The sequence below is a fragment of the Panulirus ornatus genome, chromosome 13 (assembly GCF_036320965.1).
Source record: "Panulirus ornatus isolate Po-2019 chromosome 13, ASM3632096v1, whole genome shotgun sequence".
NCBI classification, from domain to species: Eukaryota; Metazoa; Arthropoda; class Malacostraca; order Decapoda; family Palinuridae; genus Panulirus; species Panulirus ornatus.
The window spans coordinates 53,436,908-53,454,796 of NC_092236.1; the positions used below are offsets into that span (position 1 = coordinate 53,436,908).

At 37.7% G+C, this 17,889-nt stretch overlaps 1 protein-coding gene across 7 annotated transcripts in view; it reads left to right on the forward strand.

Annotated features, from left to right (window-relative positions):
- LOC139752900 (uncharacterized) overlaps positions 1-17,889 on the forward strand; it is a 172,176-nt gene that overhangs the window by 93,179 nt on the left and 61,108 nt on the right. For all 7 annotated transcript variants that reach the window (XM_071668939.1, XM_071668944.1, XM_071668937.1 and 4 more), the window contains exon 15: positions 9,437-9,541. In XM_071668939.1, coding sequence (XP_071525040.1) covers positions 9,437-9,541 — 105 coding nt within the window. The remainder of the gene's footprint in view (positions 1-9,436; positions 9,542-17,889) is intronic.

Genomic DNA, 17,889 nt, shown 5'->3' on the forward strand with positions numbered 1-17,889 from the left:
TTTCCCTCTTCATTTTCAAAACATCACAATTCAAACTTGGAAAAATATAACCATAAATATTTGATAATAACCACCTCCTCCACTCTTTCTTGGAAACCCCTTATAATTAACGTGGCAAAGTCTCCAGGAGTGTTGTATAGGTGCTGCTTTTTTCATGTGAGCAGCTGTTTCACATCTATAGGGATTTTATTGGTCCAGGTATTGAATACTGCTCACCCATTTAGGGAGGTTCACCCTCCACTTTTCTATTAACTTTAGTGGAATCAAAAGCCTCCATCTCATTAATTCTCCTGGCATCACCTCTCTTCAAACATCTCTTTTCAATATGCTGTGATGTTACTGCTCTCTCTCTATTCTACAGGTATTTTGTTGACCACTGTTCTCATGAACTGTCTGCATGGTCCCCAACCCCAAGGTTTGAATCCATAGCATGCATTTGGCTGCTGTTTCCCACAACTTCTGCTTGGAGACCAGCCATTCAAGGATTGGCTGTTATGATGCCTCCTTTCCTTGAACAGCTAAGCTGTGTAATTCCCTTCTTTTGTCTTCCCCTCTTCATATAACCTTTTGCCCTTTAAGAATCAGATCTACAAACACTTGCAAAGCCCTGATTAATTTTTACTTTCTTCAACTTTTTTGTCACCCAAGATGGCCTTTGATTGAGGTATGTTATTCGTTTGTGCCATGTTGGTCATTTAAAAAGGGAAAAGAAATATGGTGTGAGAGAGTGAGGTCAATATTGGACGAAAGATAAGCCAAGGTGGATTGTTTGTATCTGGACTGCCAGAAAGCATTTGGCACTGTACTGTATGGGAAGATGATTAAGAAGCTGGATCATCTTAATGGAAGGGAACAAAGGATGCATGTTAGAGAAGCCTCTTCATTATGGGTTAAGATCATCAGTTTAGTGTCACATGATCTGTTCTGGAACTACTATTATTCTTGATTTATGTGACTGCCTGCAAGTATGGACTCCTGTCTATGTTTGCAAATGATGCATAGGTTATGAGAGAAATGAAAAGTGAAGAGGATTGTATCAACAGATAAGGGAACCTCGTCGGACTTTTAAATTGGTTGGATAAATGTTAAAACCCATGTAATTGGAAAGTGATTTGAATGGTCCACAGCAAAAGAAGCCCTCAGTAAGAGCAATATATAGCATGAAATAAGCTTCAGGAATCTATGTGTTAGAGGGACTTAGGAGTTAATATTGTCCCAAACCTGTCACCAGAGTCCCACATTAGGAGACCAACTGTCTGTTGGTAACTGTTAGAATGACATTCAGGAATAGAATAAGAATGATTTTAGCTGGCTTTCTCAAGCCTAAACTAGAATATGCATCTCGTGTTTGGTCACTGCATTTAAAGAAGCACAAAGAGTTAACCGAGAAGGTACAGGGAGCTACAGAAATGGTACCAAAACTAAAAGAGCTGAGTTACAGGGAAAGACTAGAGGCATTGAATTTGCAAACTATAGATGAGAGAAGAATGAGAGATAACACTATCTGAACCTTTTGAGTTTTTGAAACAGATTTAAGTAAACAATGATGAGTTCTGTGAAAGATATAAGGATAGATCAGCCAAAGGACAACATGAAATTGCGCAAAAGATTGTTGAAAAAGATGTAAAGAAGTATTTTATAGTGTAAAAGTGGTGGATACTAGATTAACCTGAGTGAGATTGTGGTAAATGAGGATAGCATATGTATGTTTAAAGGGTTTTATGACAACAACATTCGAGAGATAGGATCACTCCCCGTACAGTACAAGTACATAATTACAAATTTATAATTACACACACAGGTTCCAGCAGCTGAGACAGCACTGCCTTGATTAGTCAAGATTTTGAGAGTCTTCATCTTTCTGGGCCTATTTTGTTCAAATGAGGTTAGGGGAATTTAACTGTGAAGAGAACCCTGAATGAAACAATTTTAATTTTATTAATTTTGGGTGAAGAAGGTGGTGAGAGTAAGTGAGCTTGGGAAGGAGACCTGTGTGAAGAAGTATCAGGAGAGACTGTGTACAGAATGGAAAAAGGTGAGAACAATGGAAGTAAGGGGAGTGGGGGAGGAATGGGATGTATTTAGGGAATCAGTGATGGATTGCGCAAAAGATGCTTGTGGCATGAGAAGAGTGGGAGGTGGGCTGTTTAGAAAGGGTAGTGAGTGGTGGGATGAAGAAGTAAGAGTATTAGTGAAAGAGAAGAGAGAGGCATTTGGACGATTTTTGCAGGGAAAAAATGCAATTGAGTGGGAGAAGTATAAAAGAAAGATACAGGAGGTCAAGAGAAAGGTGCAAGAGGTGAAAAAAAGGGCAAATGAGAGTTGGGGTGAGAGACTATCAGTAAATTTTAGGGAGAATAAAAAGATGTTCTGGAAGGAGGTAAATAGGGTGCGTAAGACAAGGGAGCAAATGGGAACTTCAGTGAAGGGCGTAAATGGGGAGGTGATAACAAGTAGTGGTGATGTGAGAAGGAGATGGAATGAGTATTTTGAAGGTTTGTTGAATGTGTCTGATGACAGAGTGGCAGATATAGGGTGTTTGAGTCGAGGTGGTGTGCAAAGTGAGAGGGTTAGGGAAAATGATTTGGTAAACAGAGAAGAGGTAGTAAAAGCTTTGCGGAAGATGAAAGCCGGCAAGGCAGCAGGTTTGGATGGTATTGCAGTGGAATTTATTAAAAAAGGGGGTGACTGTATTGTTGACTGGTTGGTAAGGTTATTTAATGTATGTATGACTCATGGTGAGGTGCCTGAGGATTGGCGGAATGCTTGCATAGTGCCATTGTACAAAGGCAAAGGGGATAAGAGTGAGTGCTCAAATTACAGAGGTATAAGTTTGTTGAGTATTCCTGGTAAATTATATGGGAGGGTATTGATTGAGAGGGTGAAGGCATGTACAGAGCATCAGATTGGGGAAGAGCAGTGTGGTTTCAGAAGTGGTAGAGGATGTGTGGATCAGGTGTTTGCTTTGAAGAATGTATGTGAGAAATACTTAGAAAAGCAAATGGATTTGTATGTAGCATTTATGGATCTGGAGAAGGCATATGATAGAGTTGATAGAGATGCTCTGTGGAAGGTATTAAGAATATATGGTGTGGGAGGAAAGTTGTTAGAAGCAGTGAAAAGTTTTTATCGAGGATGTAAGGCATGTGTACGTGTAGGAAGAGAGGAAAGTGATTGGTTCTCAGTGAATGTAGGTTTGCGGCAGGGGTGTGTGATGTCTCCATGGTTGTTTAATTTGTTTATGGATGGGGTTGTTAGGGAGGTAAATGCAAGAGTTTTGGAAAGAGGGGCAAGTATGAAGTCTGTTGGGGATGAGAGAGCTTGGGAAGTGAGTCAGTTGTTGTTCGCTGATGATACAGCGCTGGTGGCGGATTCATGTGAGAAACTGCAGAAGCTGGTGACGGAGTTTGGTAAAGTGTGTGGAAGAAGAAAGTTAAGAGTAAATGTCAATAAGAGCAAGGTTATTAGGTACAGTAGGGTTGAGGGTCAAGTCAATTGGGAGGTGAGTTTGAATGGTGAGAGGCTGGAGGAAGTGAAGTGTTTTAGATATCTGGGAGTGGATCTGTCAGCGGATGGAACCATGGAAGCGGAAGTGGATCATAGGGTGGGGGAGGGGGCGAAAATTTTGGGAGCCTTGAAAAATGTGTGGAAGTCGAGAACATTATCCCGGAAAGCAAAAATGGGTATGTTTGAAGGAATAGTAGTTCCAACAATGTTGTATGGTTGCGAGGCATGGGCTATGGATAGAGTTGTGCGTAGGAGGATGGATGTGCTGGAAATGAGATGTTTGAGGACAATGTGTGGTGTGAGGTGGTTTGATCGAGTAAGTAACGTAAGGGTAAGAGAGATGTGTGGAAATAAAAAGAGCGTGGTTGAGAGAGCAGAAGAGGGTGTTTTGAAGTGGTTTGGGCACATGGAGAGAATGAGTGAGGAAAGATTGACCAAGAGAAATTTGAAACTAGAACAGTTGTGGGATTGGGAAGATTATATATATTTTTGTAAACTGGGGATTAGGTGTGGGGATGGGAAGATCTGAATTTTTAAATCATGCTTTGCATTCCCAGAGTCAGGAAACCAATTTTTAAAACAATTATGCATGTAAAGAATATCCAAGCAGGTGAAAATATGAGTTACTGACAAATATGTTTTATGTAAGGAATGTTGGAGTAGAATGTAACATTAACTGAAGGAAAAAAATTTAAAGAATTTATCCCCGACAGGCAAAACTGCTAACTGTTGTGTTTGCTAGCCAGCTAAAAATTGTATATCTAGTTATAAAATATTTGAAGCCAATATGCTAACTAACTTATCCTCAGATGGTAGGGAAACAAGAATTGTTGCATTGATTGCAACAGGCATATAAAGGCAATTATTATCCCAGACAAATACCAGTAGACTAGCCAGAAGTAAGAGCCTGTTATTTAAGCTTACACACAGCCAAGCAAGGCAAGAACTTATTCTTTGTGATAATTTTTGAATAGAAATGGGTTCAGATAAGGAAAAATACCAAGATTAGACAGTGGTGACCAAGTCTGTGTTAAGAAGACTATGGGATGAGATTTGTGTGTCTTACAATGGATAGAGCATCAATAGTAAAACAAACGATTCATCTGAGACCACAAGGCTGGTAAAATTAATGGGGAATTATTGAGCATCCGAGTCAGAATTTCTTACAGTTAGAGGAGGAATTAAAGAAACAGAAAGCATGTAAAAGAACATGAAGGATGTCATCAGAAGTGAAAGGAATTTAGGGATCTAGAAAGTATAGTCAATGATCATGGACAGATTCATATGATTTTAAGGGATTCTGGAGGTGCATGATTAAAGAAATGAAGGTGGAATATTTGAAAAGTTAAAAAGGTCATATGAGTCTATTAAAGTGCCCTAGATGCTTTTTGAACTGGTGGAAATGCCTATTACACAAAGTACAGGAACTATTGAAAGTAGTGGAGAAGGGAAAAGTTTCAGAGGCTGATCAACTGACTTAGGGCATGAAGAGTGACCTAGGAACAATGAAATAGAGGTACACAGGAAATTGAGTGAAGCTTTAGAGATACTGATATACTTTGTTAGAGACAGAACAATAGGGAAAATTTGTGTTCTGGGAGATGAAAAGTTCAGAAAAGTGCAGAGCATACAGGATAAGGGCTCGTTAACAAAAAAGGAAGGTATAAAGGAAGTCATCACTGAAGAATTTAGCTGTAAAGTTGGTTGCTAAAAAATAAGAATGATTAGTGAATCAAGAGGTTGATAGAAGTAAATTATTATTAATTTTGGACTGGAAAATCATTATGTGCCAGATAAAAGAAGAAATGTGAAAGAAAAGAAATACTCATTGAAAGAATATTAGAGCCTATAGAACTGCCACATAATATTAGATGAAAGAAAGAAGAATTGGATTTTATAATCAAGAAATAAGGGTACAAACCAGTTATGATTATATTTGTTTTTGAGTCATCAAGCCAGGAGGTAATTAGGCAGGGTAAGGAACTTAAAAACAAGTTGGAATTCAGTAGGGCATACATTAAATGTGATGTACAAATGGAAGAGAGGGAAAAGAGTAAGTAATAGTCAAAAGACTAAAAACAAGAGACACCAATGAGGCAAGTAGATGAAACACGCCAGCCAGTACTGCAGAGAGGTCAGGAATGTTATATGTTTATATCAGACAAATCATTTTCTAAATATGTCGATGGATATATAGTAAATGGCCAAGAGCTTAAGGATTGTATTAAGGAAAATGTACCTAATGTTACTGAGGAAACATTGGTTACCAAGGAACCAAATCTCATCTGCTCTGTCCAAGGAGGGAAAGAGAAGACAATATCCTTAAGTTCCAGGAGTCAGTGGAAGACAGCGCATTCAGGCAACACATAATGGTAAGAGTAGCTGTAGGAATGAAGTGCATAGTGGGTGATGTTAAAGAGTTTTTCCAAATTTTCATGTTTCAGAACACATATTCTATGGTTAAAATAAGGGAGTTCTTGGGATGGTAGATAAAGCTGTAAAACATGCACTTCTCAGAGATGGTAAAATACTGATAATAGGGTAATAGGGGATATCAGGCATAAAGAGATAGACTGAGGGAATTTGGATTCTCATAGTGAGAGAGAGTCAAGGGAATACTATTTTTTTCCATATTTGATTGCTGTTTCCTGTTTTAGTGAGAAAATGCCAGGATCAGACAAAGAAAGGCTGAATCCACTCCCTGCTATTCTCTAATTCTCATATGTGTGTGTACAGGAAAATTTTCTTTACCATCATGTCAGTGAACATGCCCAACAATGAAAGGGAGTGATACAGTATCATTACTAGATTTTATTTTCACATTTAATAGAAAGGGTATTGAGAATATCATATATGACATGCAAAATGGAAAAAGTGACCATGTATTGATTATATTTGATTATTTGGTAGAGAAAAAGAAAAGTGAGGACAAGACAAGATTTATAGAGGGGATATGATCATGGAGACTACACAGAACACAGTAATTTTTATAGTCTAGTAGATTTAGAAATGCATTTTGGTAGCCAGGATCCAAGGCATTGTGGTAAAAGGTCCTGTGAAATTTGCAGTGAAGGCATAGGAATATGGGAGGAATAATTCAATAAAAGTTGGTAAAAAACAAAGGAGCTTTGAGATGTGCTGTAACAAATATATAGCTGACACTCCAGCCAGCCAGTATTTAAAAGGTATAAGAGAGCTGAAAGCAAGTATAGCAGGATAAGAAAGCAGGAACAAAGTATTTTGAAAAAACAAAGTGGACAAATCAGAAGAAAATCCAATGCCTTTTCAGAGACTCATCAGAATTATACTGTCTTAAAGAACAGCTTATTTAACTAAGGGATTCCAAGGGAAAGGATTTTTAGGATAATGTATGAGTATGTGAGGAACTGAATGAGAAATTTATACGGATGTTGTTTGAGGAATACACTACATCCCCAACACTAATGTGATGGAATAGGTAGGTTTTAAATACAATGAAAAATCTAGAAAAGACATCAAAACACTGAAGGGTTTTGACCTGTACAAGGCTGAAGATGTATGCATATGCACTTGACTTCTTGTGAATGAATGTTTAAGATGCCACTTGAGATTAGCTAAGTGCCAAGGGAGTGGAACTGGGCAAACATGGTACTGAGATGTAAGACAGGAGACTTGGAAGAGGCAACTGAAGCACTGACCAGTTTCCCAGACCAGTGTGATCTGTAAGGTGCTGAAAAGGACAGTCAGAAAGCAAATGGATGACTTCCCACAGAGGAGAAATTATATGAAAGACAGCGTGATTTTTGGGAAAGGAAGTCGTGTGTAATGAACCTCTTAGATTTTTACTAGAAAGTGAGTCCTATTTTAGGTGAAAGAGAAGGCTAAGTGGATTATTTGTATCAGAACTGCCAGAAAGCATTTGACACGTACCATAAGAAAGTCTGATGAACAAGCTGGATCACCAAGCAGGTTATTATATATAATAAGTGGGTGACTCCATTGATGGATATAAGATTATCATAGTGGAAGAAAGGCGAGGACGCATGTCAGAGGAGCCTTCTCAAAATGAGTTAAGATTACTAATGCAGAGTTCTTATCTGGGACCATTATTCTTCTTGGTGAACATGAATAACTAGTCTGATGTTACGAACCTCCTCCAGAATATGTTTGCAGATGATGCAAAGGTTATGAGGAAAGAGAAATGTCAAAGAGGATTGTATCAACTTAAAGGAAACCTCAACAGACTTCAGGTTGGTCTGCTACGTGGTTGATGAAATTCAACCAGAGCAAATGTAAAGTAATGAGAATGGGACACAGTGAAAGGATTCAGTATGAATATTATTTAGCAGAAAGTAAGCAGCAGGAATCCCTGTGTGAGAGACCTGGAGTTAACATCATCCCAGACCTGTCACCAAAGTCACACATTAGGAAAAAAGTAAAGTAGACAAACATTGCTTGTGAATATAAGAGTAGCATTCACGTATATGGATAAGGAAATACTCAACAACCTGCTTGCATTATACACTAGGCCAAAACTAGAAAATGCTTTTCAGGCTTGGTCACCACACAGTAAAAAGTACAGTACAAAGAACTAACAGTGAAGGACCAGAGGAGGGCACCAAAGAAGATACCAGAATTAAGGAATTGACAGGGAAAGACTAGAGACTTTAATTTCCCCACCGCAGAAGAGAGAAAAGTGAGGGGTGACCTGATCACGGCCTGGAAGTTTTAAAATCCTTTTGATAAAGTAGACAGTGTACATTTCTCCAAAAGGTTTAGAAGCAGAACATGGTTTGTTTGAAAGAGATTCTGCAAAATATAAAGTCCATGATGTCTGGAGGGGCACGCGCCAGCACTTCCCCTTCCTGCATGCCAGCTGTTTCACCATGCTGTATCGTAAATATGGGGTACCAGATTACATTAAGCACTTTAAGGTATTGGCTTTTATGTTATTGCAACTGAAAAGGCTGCAAGATGTGCTGTAGATCCCACCCCCATAAGATTTGTTTTTTCTGGATAAAGTACCACACAGATAGTGCAATATTTCCTAATTTGTCAAAAAAAGAAAATTGGGGAATCTTAAACAATTAGATAAGTATGTCTGGCTCAGAGAAAATGTAAATAAAAAGGACCTGGCAGTAGTGATTTCCAAGTGGTATGGATGTATAAGAAGACTGGCAGAAGTTGTGTAAAGAATGGTTATGGAAAGTCCCACCGGTCTACTGCAGTTATATTCCATTTTGAATATAGGCAAAGGATATATCTGGGTGTAGAGAATAAGAAAAGTTTCAGGTTAAGGCAAAAAAAAGATTCTAGAGTTCTTTAATGTTAGATGGGATCAAGAATTGTAATTGAGATGAGCTAAAGTGCAGTCATTGAAGAAAAGTCACCATTGTCTTTCATGTTTTAAAGCAAAACACTATATGACTTTTATGAAAAAAGATGAAGATGACTGAGTAGCACTTCATTAGAAATATAAGGGAATGTAGAATGATTGATGATAATAAAAGTTGCATCCTGCTTAGGCCTCGCAAGCACATAATGCAAAACAGACTAGGTGAATGAACAAATAGCTGGTAGAATGCATGTGACTGTGGTGGTGGTTTTTAGAAGCTAGTGTAGGTTTAGTACATAAAGAGATATGGAAATGTGGTATGGTGTACAGAATTACAAGTTTCGATTAAAGCTGGAAAAAGAGAGTGCTCAGATATTTGTGTTGCTCCTTTTCATTAGCCCTTTTCATATTTCAATTAAGACCCTACCTCAGTGTGGACTTCTGTTCATGATTGTCCATGTCCTCCAGCTTTAAAGAAGTTGTTTCAACACTTGTAGGAAAGGGATATGAGATGAATGACTTTATAACATCCTGAGTGAAGTTTTGTGGAAAATAGTAATATATGTGAATAATTTATCTCAATTATTATCATAGTTTTTATTTGATATGTTACAGGGTGATGAAGAGGGACATCAGCAAATGAGGGAAATGACTCTTGATGTGTTACACCAGGTATTAAGTGCAGGGGGCCAGCAAGAAGTGCGAGTTACTGGTCAGCAGGTATGTTCATCTTGTATTCCCCAAAAGATACATATTGATATAAATCTTAATGAATTGGATCTGATTGGGAAAAACTAATTTAGAGTGTATTAGTAGATAGAATAGATGAAAATTTTGTACTTTGACAGAAGTTTATGTATATATATATATATATATATATATATATATATATATATATATATATATATATATATATATATATATTTTTTTTTTTTTTTTTTTTTTTTTTTCAAACTATTCGCCATTTCCCGCATTAGCGAGGTAGCGTTAAGAACAGAGCACTGGGCCTTTTTCGGAATATCCTCACCTGGCCCCCTCTGTTCCTTCTTTTGGAAAATTATCCCTGGGGATAGGGGATTAAGAATACTTCCCACGTATTCCCTGCGTGTCGTAGAAGGCGACTAAAAGGGGAGGGAGTGGGGGGCTGGAAATCCTCCCCTCTCTTTTTTTATATATATATATATATATATATATATATATATATATATATATATATATATATATGTGTGTATACGAGTGGATAGGCCGTTCTTCATCCGTTCCCTCTCACTGATGCAGGAAACAATGATCAAGTATAGTAGTATAGATGAATATTTATTGTAATTTGACACAAGTAGGAGAAATGTTTTATTTTCTTTTTTATTGGCAGTAGACACTTTATTTATTCTTCATTTCTTTTGGTTTCACAAAAAAAATTATTTTGTGATTTGTTAGAAATATCATGGGTCACATGTCCAATCGTAAAAATTTCACCAAAGAGTGTAAATTGTTTGTGTTTGTGTGTGCGTCTGGGAGTGGGATTCCTCTTGTTCCAACTAGTCCGTGGATCACTGTGGAAATTGGCTTCCTATTAATATCTTATGCCTTAGACATTTGGTACCTGCATGCCACCCACATGTGATTTTGAATGTAATTTGAAGAGCTATCGGTATGTTAAAAGGAAATGACACTGGAGATGGATACATTATTGTACTAACACAAAGATTATGTTGAATGTACTGATTATTCATACCCTGATATTTGGGAATATGGTATTGCTGTAAAACTAGGCTAGAGCTCTACTTGAACTATGATGAATAAAGACCTTTGGTCTTTTGGTTGTTTTAGTGATGAGGAAATTATTACAAAAAGACAATTAAGAATGATTTAGAACATAGATTTAGGAGCATTCTTTTATTACTTTAAGTTCAATGATCTAAGTTATTTTGTATTAACTTATTAGAAAATCATTGCAAATTTCGCAATTTAATCATATAAATTTCTCATGGAGGTGATAATCAAGTTGTCTGCTTTTTGCTTTCAAGTCCCAAAGCAATTTGGTTGTAAACTTAGTCCAACCTGATTCTCCCATGGAGAGACTGGAGACTATTTTGCTAGAATACTCACTGATACCTCCATGAAGATTTATATGCTTAATAAACTGGTTGGTTCCTTCCTTGCAAATTATTGTAATTAGCTTCGAAACCCTGACTGAAAACCACAAGAAGTTAGTTGAGCTGCGGCCTTTTTAGAAACAAAATATACATATTGTTTCTGTAGTTGTTTATGACATGCCAACTCCGAAACTAACTATATGATTGATTTGATTTGTTCACCGTAATCTCTGATTTTCAATAATTTATGGTTGCATAATGGAGCTTGAGTAATTGAATGATTTTGGACATTCAAATCTTGGATCATTCAGATACGCATTTTAAGGTAATTAAGGCATTATTTGTCGAGAGGGCAGACTGTCGAATTTAAGTCTTGAGAAAGCACTCACACAAGTGTTTGATATGTAGTATTCATCAGTTTTGATAAATTAGGTCTCATTTTATAGATATTTTGTCATGAATGTATAGGCAGGATGAAGAGGAAGGTATGAATTTGCTAGAAATGCATAAGCAATGAGAAAAATCAAATATTATTATTATGGTGTACAAAATATCATTGGTATTATTTTTCTAAGTATATAGATATTACCTTAAGATAGCATAATACTATGCATACAGTCACTGCTTACAGTTTTCCTCTTGTTTGTTGATGTGAGGGATGTGGATGATGAACTTGATACTCCAGCATTTCCTCATCTTTAAGATGAGGAAAAACTTTATTTTGGCTGGAGTGGTCACCACTCTCTTGTAGTCCAGTGAAGTCCTGTAAAGATAGTAGAAGTACAAGCAGGACTCACTGTGTGGGAAATGACAATTTGTTTGATCTTGCAGGTGATATATGCTGTAAAAAATTTCTTTTTTGCCTTACTTTGACCATTTTCCACAAAACTACATTTTATGCTTCCTCCAAGAATAGCCAGCCAAATTAGGTTGAACAACACTATCAGGAGAGCTGATAATGGTGACTCTAACTAGAAAGTAAAAATGCTATGAAGATCACAATCTGTATGTTTGCACATTTGGTCTGCCACCCCTCAGAAATTTAGAAAATCTCAGGTCATTAAGGGTGAAGTTGCCATGATGACATCCATGTAAAATGATAGAAAATGGTTAGGCTTTTCTTTTACCATAGACTAGAATTTTTTCGACCATGTAGGGCTCACCTTTGTCACACACAGTACCTCATTTAAAGTTAAAGAAACAATGATGTACATGGGGAATATTCTGATATGTAAAGAAACTTTTAGTTAATTATTTTCTTTTCCTTTCAGTAAAGGGAATATGTATGAATAGGTTTTACAAAAGTGAGATATTGTAGCAGTGTAGTATTAAAATACTGCAATACTGTACTGGAATACACAGTAATCAGAATAATAAGCTTTCATAGATAGAATTTTCCAGGAAGCAGTTCAGTCTCCATCGTTCTTCAATACCTCCCACATGGCATCCCTCTTCTTCCCACAGATGACCTCACAGTAACATCACAGCATCCTAAACCAATACAAGCAACAATAAGCATGGAGCTTTACATTATGCAAATAGAAAGTTACCTTACTCAAAACAATATCTGCATCCCACTGAAGCCTACCATTGTCCCCATAACACCTGAGAGACATGATGCCGACCAGCACTTCCTCATAACCGTGAATGATCAACACTCTCACTCACCTAAATGCCAACCATACTAAGAAGCACATACATTGTACATGCCATTCGCCCTCCACATCACAAACATCAGTGCAAAAGCTGTAGATAGAATAAAAGCCCATAGAATACTCAGTGGCACTATATCAGATAAGAAAAAAAATCACTCATTATGCACTATAAAAACAATTCATCTGCATCATCTTGAATTATACCTCACTTGCCAGGTCACCCACCTTTTCAAAAGAGATGTAACTAAACAATAAACCATCTTCACTTGAAACATACCCAACAAAGCAGAAATACTGTACTTCCAATACTGTCCCACCTCATCTTGCTTGTCTTCCAATTTTTCATTGCACTGTAGCCCCCTTCCTACCCAAACCACAGTTTAATCACCAGCCCCCTTGAAGAAATAAAAAGTTCATCCATGCCTCACACTTCAGCAACATTTACCCACCGATCCCCTCCAACCCCTCACATGCCACATTGTCATTATATATTTACACTTTGATGACTCAGCAAAACACTGCACTATAGTTGTAATGACTCATCAAAACACTGCACTATAGTTGCCCTCTGCCAGTAGCCTGTTAAGGTTGAGACATTAAAGGCTAAGAAGTGACCCTGGAGTTCACTTGTTATGGTAACTCTATTGCCATGGCCATCCCCTTGAGGGAGTTCCTTTTGGAACAGGTGTCAGGAATTTAGATAGATAGACCTAGCAAACACTTTAAAACCCCCTCCCCAAAACTCAGTCATAAATTCCACTCCACCAGACAAACAGCCATATGAATCTATACTCCCCAGTTATGCATGAGTTGCACAATCTCACCTGTGCTGTGGACGCCACCCATCTCTACAGTATTATAAACATTAGCTCAACTGTTTCCACACTGAACACACATTCCTCAAGTGCCTTACTTTTTGCTACAGATACACATTACCATACTTTCTGACCTGTAGCCCAACCAAGTGGATGTGGCTAGCTTCTTGAGCACTGCAGGAGCTCCACAGAAGGGGATCCTAGGTCAGGGATGTAATGTAGAGCAAGGTTAGAATCTTTAGCCAGTTCCCAGTTCGAAATATACAGCATGCATGGCAACACACATAAATAGACAAATGTTAAATATCTAAGGAACATGTCTTAGGGTTAGTAATAGTAATACCACCAGTGTAGTCAGTTCCAATTGTGTGACTGGGACAAGCTTTAATGACATCCTTACAAGTAAAGGAGGGGAGCCAGGATGTTTCAGTAATCTTATAAGTAAAGCATTTTTATAGTAAGGATTTCGACACTTGTAAGCCTTTGGGAAGTCAGTATTGTTAATGGAGTGATGCTACACTGCTGTGTAACACTTTAGAATTACTTTACCAAATATAAACTCTTCAGGTGTTTTGGACATTTTGGACTGTCAAGCTACACACTTAGATTCCTGCCTCAGTGTTCAATTCCTTGTGCATTGTAGGCTCTGTTGGCAAGCCATATATGGAAGTCCAGACAAAGAATAGGTCAGTAGAGCTGCCTGGAGACTTCAGTCATCTTCTAAAAATCACAGCTGGTGGTGGTATGCCTTTTCCAAAGACTGTTTCTGTTTGTGGTGCCCACCTTTGTACACCCACTCTGGCCATGTTGTCCAGACTTAGGGTTGGCCAGTCTTTCTTTCATTCTTTCTTTCTTTTTCACTTGAATATATGAATTTGAAAGTTGGGAAATATTTTTCATACTTAGGATTGGAAAGTGAAAGGAAGGTGGAATGAATATTTTTAAGTACTGTTGAATGTGGGAGGTGAGGCAGCAGTTGTTAAATGCATGGGTATGGAGGGTGGAAGGGAAAGTATACAAGTGCAGAGGCCTTTAGCGAGAGGGAAGGCAAAAAGGGTGATAATGAGGTTAAAGTTAGGAAAAGCACTTGGAGTGGGTGGGATTACAGCTGAAATGTTGAAGTATGGAGGAGAAAGTTTGATAGGGTGGATGCATTTGATATGTTGTTTAATATGGAAGGAGAAGGTTGTGCCTGAGGATTGGGTGAAACTTACTATTTATCCTTTATTCAAAGAAAAAGGTGCTAAGGATGTATATAGCAGTTGTATTAGAATAAGTCTGTTCAATATACCAGGAAAAGTGTATGCAAAAGTGTTGATTGATAGAATGATGTAAGTGGCTGTAAGCAGACTGAATGAGGATCAAAGGGGTTTAAGGAAAGGTTGGGGATTTATGGATCAGTTTTTTGTGGTAAGAATGAATGTGGAAAAGTATCTAACAAAGTAAGAAGCTGTACGCATCTTTTATGGATCTATAGAACGTGTATGGCTGAGTCAAATGAAATTGGATATGTGGGTTAGGGGGACAACTATTTGATGATGTGAAAATCTTTCTTAGAGGAGCAGATGCATGAGTAAGAGTGCATGGAAAGTTGAGCGAAAGTTTCAGTATACATGTGGATGTAAGGCTTTTTAACATACATGGATGGAGTGATAAGAGATAGATGGAGTGATAAGGGAGATGAAAGCAGAACTAGGGAAAAGAAATGAAGAGATGGAGTGTGGTGGTGAATTATGGTGATTAGTGACAAGCCTGTCTGTTGATGTTTCTGTGTTTGCTTAGTGTGAAGTAGGAGTTGCAGAAGGTTGTAAGTGTATTTAATGAAATGCATTTAGGCGATTGAAAGTAAATGCAAGTAAAAGTAAAGTAATGGTATTTGAAAAGAAACAGAGTAGATGGAGAGAAGAAAATGTACTAAACTTTTATAGATAGCAGGGGAGAAAGACTGGTAAAGTTGATAAAGCTTAAGTATTTGGGAGCTATCTTAGGTATATGTGGTGATGTGGATGGAGAGAGAATGCAGAGAAGAGTACAGGATAGAAGTGTCATTGGGTACCTTAAGAGAATAACGAAGGTTTAGAGGTGTTAGAATGGAAGTGAAGAAAGGATAAAGGGAGTGCATAGTCCTCTCAACCTTGACCAATGCAGCTGAAACATGGACATGGGATGAGTTACAGGTTGGGAATCCAGGCTGTGGAAATAAGCTATTTGAGAGGAGAATATGTTATGACTAGATGGAATGAAGAAATTGATGAGAGAGTATATGAGAGATTTGGTGTGGTAGGAAATGCAGAGAGAATGAATTGTGGATTGCTAGAGTGGATGAAATACAATTCTTTTGCGGTGGTTTAGGCATATGGAAAGAATGCAAGATGGAGAGTTACAAGGAGAGTGTATGATAGCAGGGTTAAAGGGTTTGGTGTGAGAGGAAGACCACCTTTGACATGAGGATATAGAGTGGAAGAGCACTTGGAGGGAGAGAAATGGGGGAAGAGTGCATTGAGGGATTTATGCAAAGGAGACGTACGTGTAAGGACAGGAATAAGTGAAAACTCGTGTCATTGCCACCCCCTTGATAGGGGTTCCCAGACTGAACGGGCTTCAGAGATATAGACAGATAGAGAGATAGGATTGGTCAGTATGGTATATAATGATTTTTCTTGAACAAGAAATTATCTGGTCTAAATTACTTGGGAAAAAATAAAGGTTTTTATTTGTGTTTTTGTGCACCATTTGTTCAGTAAAGAAATTTTTTGATGTTTTTTGTACCCTGGTAGACAGACTGGAAAATCAGTTTTACACAACAGGGTTTGGCTGTAGGCCATGATTTATGAAAGAGCAGAGATGAGAGTATAACGATGTGGCACTTATCTCTTGTGTCATCAACCCCTGCAATAGATAAGATTGGTTTCAGGTTCAGTATGTGACAGCAGCTGTCTTTTGTGTAAGGTGCCCATGCATTGGATAAGATTGGTTTCATTTTCAGTGTTTAGTCCAAGAATTTTTATTAGAGAATAGGATCTGGTTGAGTGGATGTCTTCTACTTCCAGGAATTCATGCTCTGTGATGTTCTTGTTCAGGTTATAGAAGCAATTCAGGCTATAAGGATGCTTAAAATTGATTTTGATAGTCCTTAAAAAAGATTAATGGTATGATTTGTGATGTTTAGAAATATATTGAGCAATAAAACCACTGAGGCTTCTATGAGTACAAAGGGGGTGTTTAGAGGAGCTGCCACTTCATCAGTGATTGCATTGATTCTTGTGATTTGTTCCTTTTGAATGGGTTACTCCTTTTCGATGGCAAGAGCTAGGAAGGTCTTGTCAACAAAGTTCATGCTTACAGAAGGTAATCCATGTGGCACCTAAAGACAGTAAAATCAGTTGGATTAGATTATCACATGAAGTGAAACTGTAAAGCAGTCTTACAAATATTCACATCTCTGTTCTTGATGCAGGGTATTTTACAGTTGTCATTGTTTGACTCACTGAAGGTTGACTTTATGATTAGGCCAAATATAATTTCTCCAATTGCCATTGGTTTTGGTAATATCATGATGTAGGTAGCCAGTTGAGGCCCATCATGAAATTCAGTGAGCTCTTCCTGTGAGAGTAAGCAGTTATTTATAAGTGCTACCCATGCTTGATAATGCAATACAATAGCTTATGTGATCAGTTGTATGATAAACAACTGCACTGTATGCTCAAGAGGATACATCATTGTCAGTTGCAAGATAAACAACTGCATTATAAGTTCAAGAAGATACATCACAAAATGCACGATGCAGATAACCTAGATTATCTCGAACTACTATTGTACGAGAACAGTGTTATGTAGGTCATGCCACTGACTGTCTGATTTAGGCTAGTCATATAAGAATGATTGGGATAATGTTTTATTACAATGTAATTTCAGTGACCCTCTTTTCTAGTGCCTTTAATAGTGATGGGTGGCAAGACACCTTATAGACCAAACATCAATGAGACTTGAGACAGTAGAGCCACTGGGAACCCATATTTTAATGAGAAAATGGCTCTCATCATCATCTAACAATTATGTAGCTATCATCTCTCATCATCACATGATAATTTTCCTTTTCTTCACATCTTTTAAGTGTTCAACTATTATCATACCATTAGTGGCCTATTATAGAGGTCTTTCCATGGCAAGAAAGATACAAGGAAGAAAGGAAAGGAACTCATCTCCTTAGCTTGGTGAACCCATGGAAAGAACATATATTGTTGGATGACCTGAGTGATTAGGAGGAACACATGCGATATTTATCATTTAGTGTAAAAAGTTAGATTTTGAGAAATATGAAGAAATGAATTACTTGAAGAGTGATTTTATTGAGAGTACATTAGGGGAGTGAGGTCATACCACCATCCTCCACTTGGCCTTTGCTCACATAAATGAAATGACATGACAAGTGTGCCTAACTTTCCTCTTATGGAATTAAAGAATGACAGAGGACTTTGGCAATAGATAGTGTACTTAAAGAGCTA